Here is an 11,756-nt window from a genome sequence, read left to right as displayed (position 1 = left end):
TTTTTTTTTTTTTTTTTTTTTGTTAAAATACGATAAGAGTGTACGATATAGAATCACTCACAGAAGTGATTTCCAGGTCCAGCATAGTGATGTCCCTTATAAGCTGCGAACAGTCCGGGATTGATACCAATCTGTAAAGTAAGACAAATATGTTAGAATATTTGAAAACATTTCTAGACTAGTCATTTTACAATACTAATAATAAAGTCTGAACAAATCGCGAATATATGATTGCATACGCGTTCGCGCTAGCTGCAGACAATTGTTTTATATTGTTATTTTAATTAGCTACATTGAGAGAGCTAATACAAAAACAAACGGATGTTCTTAAGTCTCTCTAGCGTCGACGTCGCTGTATTTGTTCCGCTTTGAAAACTTCTCGGATTCTCCTTGCTCTTCCCCTCGTCTAGAAATTATTACTCATACTTATTTTCGTGTTTCGAAATTATTATCTCTTCGTATCTTCGACTTTTCGCCGAGTTTTTTCAAATCCAACCGAGGAAAAACGCCGAGGAGAGACGAGTCGCTTGCGTCACGCGTTGTTGTCGACGTAATTAATTTCGCTTTCTACCGATTGTCAAAGCCAAGTCCAAGACTTTGGAGGAAAAAACATTTACTTCACCGATGTTTCTCTCGTTTAACACGTGGGGTGTTATAACAAAATGCACGCGTAAACGGGAATGAGAATCGATTGTAAATCTGTATAGTGTTAATTAAAGCAGACTGTGGCGTGATTGATTATGTATATAAATGCAATGTGATGAAAACTAAGCAAATTATGTTGATGGTACGAATTTAATGAGAGCATATGATGAATAAAACTTTATCGAATCTGTACGCGTCTTTGAAAAATAATATTTTTTAACGGTAGAACATGCGCCGTCCGATCGTGGTTATAAATAAAAAAGAAAAAATGTATAATAAAATCAAGCATATATTATGGAAATACGGTTTGAATGTGCTACATGCATAATGTTTAATTTAGCTCCCAAAGCTTCCAAAAAAGCACGTTCAACGAGAAATTGCGTGCGTCCATATTATATGCGACAAAATTAATTTCGCCATTACGAAGGCAATACCTACTTCAATGGAGCATTTTTAATCTGCAAAATACAAATTTCCAAGCTGCTCATCTTTCGTCTAGCTTGCAGCTCAGCAATTCTTTTATTCGATCATGAAAGATATATTTATTGAACACAATTAAAAACTACTGTATTATTAATACGTTTCATTCGTCGATGATTAGAAACGGGACAAATACTTTGCATCTCCGAACAATTCTACCGTAAGATCTCATCTATCGTCACCTACTTTCAATACTCTTTCCAATTTTACTCGATTTCCTATGAATATAACCGCGTCAGCAGATTGCATTGGAACAATGAATTCTTTTTCAAAATGAAAAATGGGATAATTGAAACCTTTGAACATATGAAACAAAGCGATGATTCTCTGGTGTTGAAATTAACAAATCTTTTTCAATAATTTTCCCCGAGCATTGAACGAATACTTATCTCTTTTCAATGATTTTGTAATAACAATTTTTAATATCGTCATTAAAAAAAAAGGGGGAAAAAAATGGAATGAAACGCGTAATGTAATAATTCCAATTTGCTCGACTTTATTAAATAATATTAGTGGTTATTTTAATTCATCCACGCTTAGTTAATTTCCTACGTTTTCTCTAGTAAAAGGGCTTTCCCGTTTTGTGCGCCTGTTTTTCGCGTAAACCGAATTAATTAATTAAACTTAATCTCTCGCGCGCGCACGGCGATACACGGTGCACTTCCGTACACGTATTCCAGTGTCTCGAAATTGAGGAAGAGAAAGAGGGAAGAGAGAAGGGATCGATTTCTTTCCCCGTTTCGCGTACGACTTCACGTGCGCGCTTCTTACTCGCGATTATGCAACGGCGCGGCGGGAGGGAGGAGGAGGTGGAGGAGGAGGAGGAGGAGGAGGCGCAGGTGCGGCGTTGGTACCTGTTGCACAACCGCATTATCTTCGCTCCTCGCTCCGCCGGTTAGGTAATTAATAACGACAAAGTCCAAGGATACGTGATGTGCGCGGCCGCGCGAGCACCATTAGGCGCGCATCTCGCGCGCTATTAAACCTTCCTCCTTCCTCCTTCCTCTTCTCCTCCGCCGATGTACTCCCGCGCGCTCTCTCTCTCTCTCTCTCTCTCTCTCTCTCTCTCTCTCTCTCTCTCTCGACTTGCAACTGACCTTTTCGCAAGTGCAAGGTGCGCGCGAGAGGACTGTACCGCCGCCGGGGAATCTCGTGTCGTAACTTATCGACGTTTATCTCGCGCGTAGCCACGGCGACGCGACGTCCGCCGTCGTCGTCGTCGGTAAATAGAGATTAACATTCACCACGCAACGGAACGGGCCGTATACTCCTCGGGATAATTGCATGACAAAGTGCACGTCCGCGGAGCTCACGTGTGTGCACGTGCGCGCGCGCGCGCGCGCGTTCCATTAAGAATCGCGACGCGTCTCCGCGAGGCTATGCGCGCGGGATAGGATCGGCGGCTGATTACTTTGAATTCCTCTGTTCTCGCCTCTGTTTAACGCTGCATTATCGAAGCCCTCGAGGATGCTGTTATGAAATCGCACCTTGTGAAACAAGTCGCGCATTGTTAGGGTAATTAGATAAGAATCGAAACGCGGGCCGCGATGCATATCGAAGGAATTTCTGTGTGTTCTAATTTTAGCGATTTGGAAATCGATAGCCTGACTTTCCTACGTCGTTAAATATCGCAAGAGCCCAGGGATGGTAACCCTCGAGTTAAACAATATTATTCGTTATTTTTAACTTTCACGCGTCAAAATGTAAATCAATCCATTTCCGTGGTCAGTTTCGAAAGTAAACAACGTCCATATTAACGATCGCACTTAGTAAATAAACTAAATTCGAGTCGAATTTAATACATTTTCTTGAGTTTAATTGTCCAACTCCATTGTGGGTGTTCCAGTTAAATTAACGGCATATTAAATAGCAGCGGTGACCTATAGAAATAATTATAAATAACTCAAATTGGTTAGAATTCAACGTTACAAACTGTATGCATTCAACAGCGCATATGTATATTCCCGAAAAAATGATTAATACAAAAAAATGGGTGTATTTTAACGTGGCGCTAAAGCATCGATACGATTTACAAGTTTGCCAAAGTATTTTTTTATAATAGTTGTTCTCCATATGAAGCGCGCGTCTTTGAAGCACGCGTGGCGTGCGCAACACATGCTTCACGCGCCTCCTGAGGCATCCCCGCGTATCTCCGCGATTCGGGTAATGCATTTCTCGATCGCACCTTCGATCCCGATCCGAGAAGGGAGGAAGAGCGGGAGAAAGAGAGAAAGCCATGGTACGACGCATACGTATATAGTATTATATATCGCACCGTCAAAATCCCCCGTTATATTAATCGCGTACGAACGAGCCCTCCTCCCCCTGGCTGTACAACCCAAACCCTCCGCGCGTACGTAACGTGCGTGTATGTTTGCGTGTGTCTCCATCCCCATTCCCCGCAGCTCGCCGTCGACATAAAGTACGTATCGCATTAGCGCGTTAACGCCAATGCGTTAGCCGCTCGGCCGGCGCCGAATGGCGGCCGGGATAAACGAGGATAAAATGACGGGCGGGGGTGGTGGCCACGAGGTGGTGGTTGGACGTGAGGAAGGGTGTGGAATTGTCACCGATTGAAAACAACGCGCGTCGCTCACGTAGGAACGGAACGCAGCGAGGAAGAGAGACGGATAGAATTGAGAGGAGACAGAGGGGAGGAGGGGAGGAGGGGAGGAGGGGCGGGCAAGCAGGCGAGGGAAAGGGGAGGGGGAGGGAGGGAGGGAGGGTGATCGCGCTGGGGGTGCACAAGGGGGTGCATTCTATGGGGAGCAGCGAACAGTGTCCCGCTGCGTTCGATTACAACGTCGGGCGTAATAACCGAATTGCCCACGGCCCGTTAAAGCGTTTACACCGCTTGACGGATGATCGACCACGGTGACAACTCGTTTCGGGTAATATATGAATATGGACCGTAGAGCGCGTTAACAGACTCCCCGGATGAAAATGGCCGACAGCGTTCGTGCCTTATTTTGCGATAAATAACGTGCGTGCCCTTTCTCGCGGGAAGAAAGAGAGCTTACGAGAACGAGCTGGAGTTTTCTCTCCGTTCACCAGCGACGTTTCGAGTGCTTAAAAAAAAAAAAAAAAAAACAAAAACAAAAAAAAACACCCTCGCGATGACCCAAATTACGCGCGTTGCAAAAATTGAGTTAACTCGAAAAAAAATTCATGCACGATCGGACAAGTCGACAAGTTTTTAGAATCATTATTATTCAGCATTTTCGAATTATTCCGTATACCGTGAGATATGTACAGGGAGAACATCATGTAATACTATAGTAATTAAATTTTTAATATTTGTACACTAAATTAATCGACAAATTGCTTCGATAATACGCTCTCGCTCATCATAATACTACATAATTGCGCGCGCTGTCAAAAATATGACAATTTCATTATTCTAAAGAGAATCGGGGCTTGAATATAAATCGAGCTACGTTGCGGGGATGTTGTGATACGATTAAAATACTGAAATCGTTACGAGCCTCTCGGTTCCGTCATTTAAGTCACCCCAATTTTGATAACGACGGCCGCATATCGGATTATAACAATCACTCGTAATGACCATGATGCTCACCCGTTAAACTGTTTATACCCGTTTACACCGGTATCGGGTGATCGATCAACGCGCGGCGGGTCGTCGCGTTTGTAACGAGAACGTAATTCCCATTCTCTCGCTTGCATTCAATAAAGATCACGCTAACGCGCGGTGACGAAAATGACACGTACGTAGAACGGAATCGTCCGAAATTGTTTTCGGATTTCAACCGATCGCAATGTCGATTCTTTATCCGTCGACGAATTCGGAATGATAACTCTCTGACGGACAATTTCACTTATCACGTCTGACGACACTCTTCTCATTCTACGAGAACAACTCCGATTCAGTTTCATCTCTGAAAATATATATTTCGTGCTGTTGAACAATTAATAACTTACTTGTTGTTGGTTTCGCCGTGTTAATTAAGTTTAACCTTCTAATTAGGTTCAGTCTTTCCTATAATTCTCTCTAGTTTCGCAAAAAGACAAGAAGTCAACCAAGATTTAAGTTTCCCAACATTGGCGAAACTGGCCGTGTGGTCAAACAATTTCCAGAGTTGCCACAAAACTGGAAATCAGGGAAATCACGGGATTGTCAGGGAAATTGGAAGCGGTCAGGAAAATCAGGCAAAAGTCAGAGGATTTTTTTTTTTTTTTGCAAAACGGGGAAAATAAAAATTTTCACTTTTAAAAATACATTTAATACGTTCATCGTACCTTTGGAAAACTAACCAAATTAACAATAAAAAACACAAACAATCGGTGTAACGTTAATAGTAATTTATATTGCTATATAAATTTTTCAACAAAATATTTAACGATTTCCAAGTCGGAGAACGAAAATACACAAAAATTTTTTAATATCATGAAATTCTATTCTCCTGGAAATCAGAGAAAAGTCAGTGGAATTTTCGGATGAGGAATTTGTGACAACCGCGAGTTTTTCTCCCTTGTTCTCTCCGCCTCTCTCTCTCTCTCTCTCTCTCTCTCTCTCTCTCTCTCTCTCTCTCTGCGCTGACGGAACGCAATGACCGGCGTGCCGCGTGATAACCGAATCGCACACGGATCATTAAAGCGATTAGGCCGGCTGTTGTGGAGGCGGCGATTGCCATTTGTCGTTGCCGCGTGCAGAGAATCCTCGCGTTTTCGCGCGGCGCGGTGACTCCAAGATGGATTCTCGCGCTGGTTAAAGCCAAGCCGAGCCGGGCCGAGCCGGGCCGCACGCGCGTATCGGATTAATTACCGTCATTCGATCAAGAACGACATCGCGGCGCATTGGTAATGCGGCATTACAAATGACACGCACGGCCGCGATATATGCCGGGCTATAAATTACGGCGCGTACACGCGGTGCGTACCGGCAGAAATGCGTGAGCCGGTGAAATTGATGTTTTCTGTTATTGTTGATGTTACGACGCGATTTAATGAATTATTATTACCGTTCGGCAGTGGAACGTCGCGGGATTGAAACGTCGCTTACTTAGTGCGAGACGATTCGCGACAGCCTCGCGAATAATTCAATTTATCGATATCTGGATGATCCGTTTGAAACGCGCGCGTGCTCTATCTGGTATTCCGCATGTATTGTTAGCTGTCTAAAGCACCTTTAATGTAAAGTTATAGCCACGCTTATATATGTACATGGTATATAGAATGTTCTCTGGAAATTTACACGACTTGACAAGATGACGCAATATTGATACGTGATAAAGAACAGCTCTGTAAGTCGTAGGTCAGTTTAGGTCGCATTTATATGAATCGATATTAATATGAAATAATTATATCCTCTAATGAGAGTCTGAACTTAAGAAAGCCACTTTTAGTCATGTTTTAATAATTTATGAGAGAGAAGAAGAGAGAGTAATAGATGAAAAAAAAAAAAAAAAGATACAACAGAATGAGGAAGAGAAAGAGACGGTAAATATATGTCCTTCTCTCTCGCAAACTTTTATCGTTAACTCCACCACTCTGCACACAAAACTTCGGCTCTTGTCCAAACTCTTATTTGAGAGTCTCTCTCGAAATAATTATACGTGGACTTACTATAATAATGTCAAGGTTGTTGGTGAGATGGTCCGGTAGAACGCGTTTGCTCACTTCCTCTTCCGGCATGCCGTCGAACCTGTCGTGCTTCTTCCTCTCTTTGTACGTCTTTGCACGTTTCTTGGCCTCTGCGAGTTCCGCTCTGAAAGAAAGAAAAAAAAGTAAAGTGGATACAGAGGGCCTTAATAATACGCTGGATTCCTTTATGCTGCGTCATACGATTCAGCGAAAGGCGCGCAACTATTTCTCTCGATCGGCAGGGGACACGCGGGCTTTCCGCGTTTGCTTTTTGTCAAGCCGACGAACTCGCGGACACTTCGCGTTTCGATTTGTGACACTGTAACACAATGTAACGTTTTGTATCGGCCTGGGACTTGTAAGCCGTCGTGAATACGTCGGGATGAATAAGCTTGGATCTCGCAAGATAAAATGACGATGGCAAAATGCAATTTTTACGAACTTTACTTTTTTTTTTTTTTTTTTAACAAAACATACTTGGGTAATAAAACGTTATGAAAATACAACAAAAGTACAGTAAAAAAATCATATAGAAAGCTACAGGAGTCAATCTTCGGTTGTTAAAGGTTTCGAGATATACATTTAATTATAATAGCAATATCATATTTCGTACGTTTCGACTCCTGTCTGTTTGAGTAAGAATCTATATATACAGTTTTCTCTCCTTTTGTATGCGACCATTGTGGAGCATTCGCGGGGTAAGAGCAAGTTATCCAACACAGTTAGTAAGCTGAATGGCGATAAAGACTCAAGCTGTAATTTAAAAAAATCGTTGGAGAAGGTAAAAATGGTAGAGGACAATAGAAATGAAAATTCTGTTCACGGAGTCACAACAAGGTCACAACGAAATAACGATACATCGTAAGTCACGAGAGAATAGCAGAACGTCATCGTAAATTAAAATAATAAAATTTAGAACGGATCAAAAGCATGTCTTGACAGTGTCATGTTCACTCCGTTAATAAAACGGTGATGTGTAACAGAGGGATCAATCTTGAAAACAATAACATTTTACACTTTATTATTAAGTATCTCTATGTAAGCGTGGCTTAAGAATTCCGTGTCAGTTTGTAAATTACACCATTAGTCTGTCGATTAATATTATAACACATTTCCGACATAGTTTCCTGTAAAAAAATGCTATGAAAATAATTTTTTTGATATTCTGCAATATAAGTGTTAAAAACGCGAATAAAATTTAATGTGAGTTAAAGTATTTTGTAAATGTTAATTAGCGTAGTTCTGCAGTGAGATGTACAATAGATGAGTGACCACGTTAATTAATATAGTTGCGTACGCCGTTCTTTCCTTCAAATTTTACGCAACAGTAGTGCGCAATTTCGTAAGGAAAAAAAAATTGAGAAGAAACGGAGTAGAATATTTGTACGTTTGGCATAAATGGGCCTTTGTGTTTAGCCACGGGGTATTCAATTAAATAGACATACCGATATATGTACAACGTGTCAAGAGGGCATGAATAATTCTCTCTTAAGATCTTCAATTAACGTCTTAATCGGCGCGTTATCTCCTAACGTGTCTTCGTAATAGCGGCACGCATCTGATCGTGTTACGTTCCTAATATGCGGAACTATTTTTAAGTTTTCGGCCGGCTTCACAAAAGTAAGCGCAAGCTGAAGATCCTATCGGATCAGTAACATGGTGCCCGGTCAGACGGACATTGTTAGCAGAGCGGATATTTTTAACCGTGGCTGCATGCAAATATATAACTAACTCTGGTTATATTGAGTCGCGGCTTCGTGACCGGCCCGCGTTCCTTCTCAGTTCCGCTCCTCTTCGTACTCGTTAACGTACTTGTAATAATAATAATTATTATTATTATTAATATTCCTTTACTATAGATAGTAAATTCTGAACTCAATTTGCAAAAGTGTTATTTAATATCAACTTTGGCTTAATCCCGTCTGGCCATGTTGGTGGATAAACCATACATGAAAATATGATATTTCACGATGCTTATCCTTAAAGGGTTGAAACCGTAAATGAATCTTCACGTTCGCGCAGTCAACCTCACACACCCGTGAACGATATTTCGCGGTGGGCTTTTACAATGAATTTTCGAATGAAAACTCTTCTTAAATAGCGAGTCTTACGACGCACCCGGCAAGTCTCGGCCTTAGGCCTTGTGTATAAAAAAATTCTCACGATTACGCAAGCATAATGTAATTGAATTGTGAAACAAGAGATACATAATTTTCGCAAAATATCAAAAAAAAAAAAAAACTATTTAGAATCACGAAGTTAGTATAATCGCAGTCGTTGACAATCGCAATTGATTATACATGTTAGACTCTTACTCTTCGGGGGTGAGTATCATCTCTGACTTTTTTTTGCGGCCTCGCTTCTTCGGCTGATGCGCCAGCTGCGGATTGACGTTGGCGGCGCCGTTCATCACGAGATTCATCTGATGATGTTGTGGCCCGGACAGCGCCCCGGGCGGCGTCGTGGGTGTACCTAGCCCAGGTTGGACGCCGCCCGGACACGTCATGCTCTCAGGATTGCCTCCGCCTCCGCCACCGCCGCCGCCGCCGCCGCCGCCGCCGCCGCCGCTGCCTGGACTGCTTGCTGTCCTTATGCCACCCATCGACATCTCTTCGTCGACAAACGAATATGGGTCCACCGGCGTCTCGCATTTTATCGCGACCTGAAAAAGAATGTCAGCGGACGTAGACGTAGTTGGTAGATAGACGTTGAGCTTATTATACTCGGCGCCGTTGCGTCCCCGCTGGGATAATGCACGGATTTCGGAACTTCCTCAACCAAATGGTACGGAAGTGCCCAGAGATCAAGGACGGAAGATAGGAAGATTAGAGGGAGCGTTTGACGTTTCTGTTTCTTCGTTGAGTATTTCAATTTCTACGGAGAGCATCTTGATTCATTAATTAAAAATCAGAAATCACCGTATCCAATGTATAATCTATGAAAAATTATAAGACCTGAAATATTTCACGGATAAATTCCGATGCGGTGTTTCTTCATTGCGATATTAAGGGTAGACCATATTACCGTTATATTTACTGACCGAATTTCTCCCGCGTTTTCCTGAATAATACATGCGGGCGGAAGAAAGAAAAATGCTGGCGCACCAGTCGCGGCGAATTATCCTTGTGATATCTCGAATCGCGATGACGGTTGATGTTCCAGCCTAATTTAATTCTACCTCGAAATTACGCCGCGAAATTTTTCGTCGCGTCCGCAAGTTTCGCAGGTGGTCGGCTGCGGAAAAATGAAATTTCTCCTGAGCACGTACAATCCCGACGTAAAACATGTACCGACGATCACGAACACGTACAGTGGCGATCATAAAACGTACCCCAGCCGGCGCTATATGTATGTATATTTCTCTCTCTCTCTCTCGCTCTCGCTCTCTCTCTCTCTCTGTTCTGTCTCTCTTGATGCCCTTGGGGAAATAGTAATAGCGCAATTGCCACATGGACCGAAAATACGCGGCCACGTACAACGTATCAGCCATTCGCGGTTGTAAAATGTGCAGCTGTGTCTCTTTTTTTGCAAATTGCGCGTGTTACGGACTGACGCGATCACCGTTCTTCTCCCGTTGCATTTTTTGTACCGTCTGCTTTTTGCATTAGCTAAAATCAACTGAGGTTTCAGTGATTTTCTACCTCTTTTTGAATATGAAATTAGAAAAAAGTAGAGGAAGATTCGTAACAATTGGCTAGATGAGCTAATTGCTTTGGATGAATGACAAGCTTTATAAGAATTGAATATCTGACAAGATGTGAAACGCGCACGTCAGTAATATAAAGGAGGTCAAATTATCTGGAAAGTTCCTTACGTCGATAGAGTTTTGTCGTGGTGATATTAACGAGGTTGGTATTAGATGATTAACGCGACAGGTATCCAAGTGACGTTTTGTTCCCTGACTCTTCTCGACGTTCGCGCAAAAATCCGATATCGCGGACTAAAATAAATGCTTCAAGCGCTATCCCGCCCGATGAAATCAGAAATTATTCAACAAGCCGTTATTGTATTCTGAAGGCTGTCAATAATGCGATAATTTAGCGTATCAATATTCGTATATTCACCACTCTTAATTTTAAATGTTCTCGCTATCATTAGTTCATTTTAGCAAATGTGGATGTGGCGAAATATTTCAATTCGCGAAAATATTTGCAATTGGCGAAAACGCAACGTCTACTTCCCGTGTCTATTTTCGTTCAGAAATATATAAGAAGAACAGTTGCTTTTGCAACGAGTCGCATTTAACGTTCACTCGGGGAAAGAACCCCCCGTTGCTTTTTCAACGCCCACGGAAATGAAAGCATAAGAGATTACGTGAATCCGACCGGAGGTTTTGTTTTTTATCGCAATACACATAAACATACTCTCGTTTGCAATTTTCGACCGCAAGTCTCCCGGCCACTGTATGGTGCTTTCCTAGTCGGCATACCCGCGCTCTTGACCCGGTGATAACCCTGCGAAATCGAGGTCGAAATCCCACGAAGATAAGAGCCGCACTGACTGGTAGTTACCGATAACACGTTATCCCTACCCTTTTTCACAGGGCTCGGGCTTCGCTCGAAAGTCACCGACGATATTCCACACGATAAGAACATACGTTCGCTCATGCCCCATTGTTATTATTTTGCAAACAAAAGGACCGTGGCGAGTGTCGCGAATGTAACGCACAGATTTGTTTTACCCGGCGATGTTAAAGCACAATATTTGCGTTTAAAAAATAGGTAAATATAGGAAATTTTTATTGCGAGACACTGCGCGAAGGATGTTTGTTTATTGATTTGAAGAGCCATTAATCTATACGTTTCGGGAAAATATCCGTCGCGCCGTTGCGTTGCGATAATAAAAGCAAAAACGTACATCTCCGCTTATCCAACTCCTCTTTTTCGTCTGTGTCTTTCCCAAGCAATAATTGAGTTACATTCAAGAGAAAAAAAATCAATTACGTAAAGAAAAATATATAGACAAGTCGATATACACACACACACACACACACACACACGCACGCACGCATAATAATTCGATTTTATTAA

The 11,756-nt window shown here is 42.2% G+C and overlaps 2 protein-coding genes across 3 annotated transcripts in view; one reads left to right on the top strand and one right to left on the bottom strand.

Annotated features, from left to right (window-relative positions):
* The window catches only part of LOC108749397, a 133,656-nt gene that overhangs the window by 23,206 nt on the left and 98,694 nt on the right, over positions 1-11,756 (top strand). The window lies entirely within an intron of this gene.
* The window catches only part of LOC108749398, a 118,891-nt gene that overhangs the window by 29,927 nt on the left and 77,208 nt on the right, over positions 1-11,756 (bottom strand). Inside the window, exons 4-7 of one of the 2 annotated variants that reach the window (XM_018488069.1) lie at positions 9,283-9,388; positions 9,042-9,246; positions 6,709-6,850; positions 62-131 (exon numbers count right to left, since the gene is read on the bottom strand). In XM_018488069.1, the coding sequence (XP_018343571.1) occupies positions 62-131; positions 6,709-6,850; positions 9,042-9,246; positions 9,283-9,388 (523 nt within the window). Of the gene's footprint in view, positions 1-61; positions 132-6,708; positions 6,851-9,041; positions 9,389-11,756 lie in introns of both variants that reach the window. The other variant, XM_018488068.1, reaches the window with a different exon arrangement.

Source organism: Trachymyrmex septentrionalis, unplaced genomic scaffold (genome assembly GCF_001594115.1).
Source record: "Trachymyrmex septentrionalis isolate Tsep2-gDNA-1 unplaced genomic scaffold, Tsep1.0 scaffold29, whole genome shotgun sequence".
Lineage (NCBI taxonomy): Eukaryota > Metazoa > Arthropoda > Insecta > Hymenoptera > Formicidae > Trachymyrmex > Trachymyrmex septentrionalis.
The sequence above is the reverse complement of the archived record's forward strand: the minus strand, read 5'-3'. Positions and strand labels throughout refer to the sequence as shown.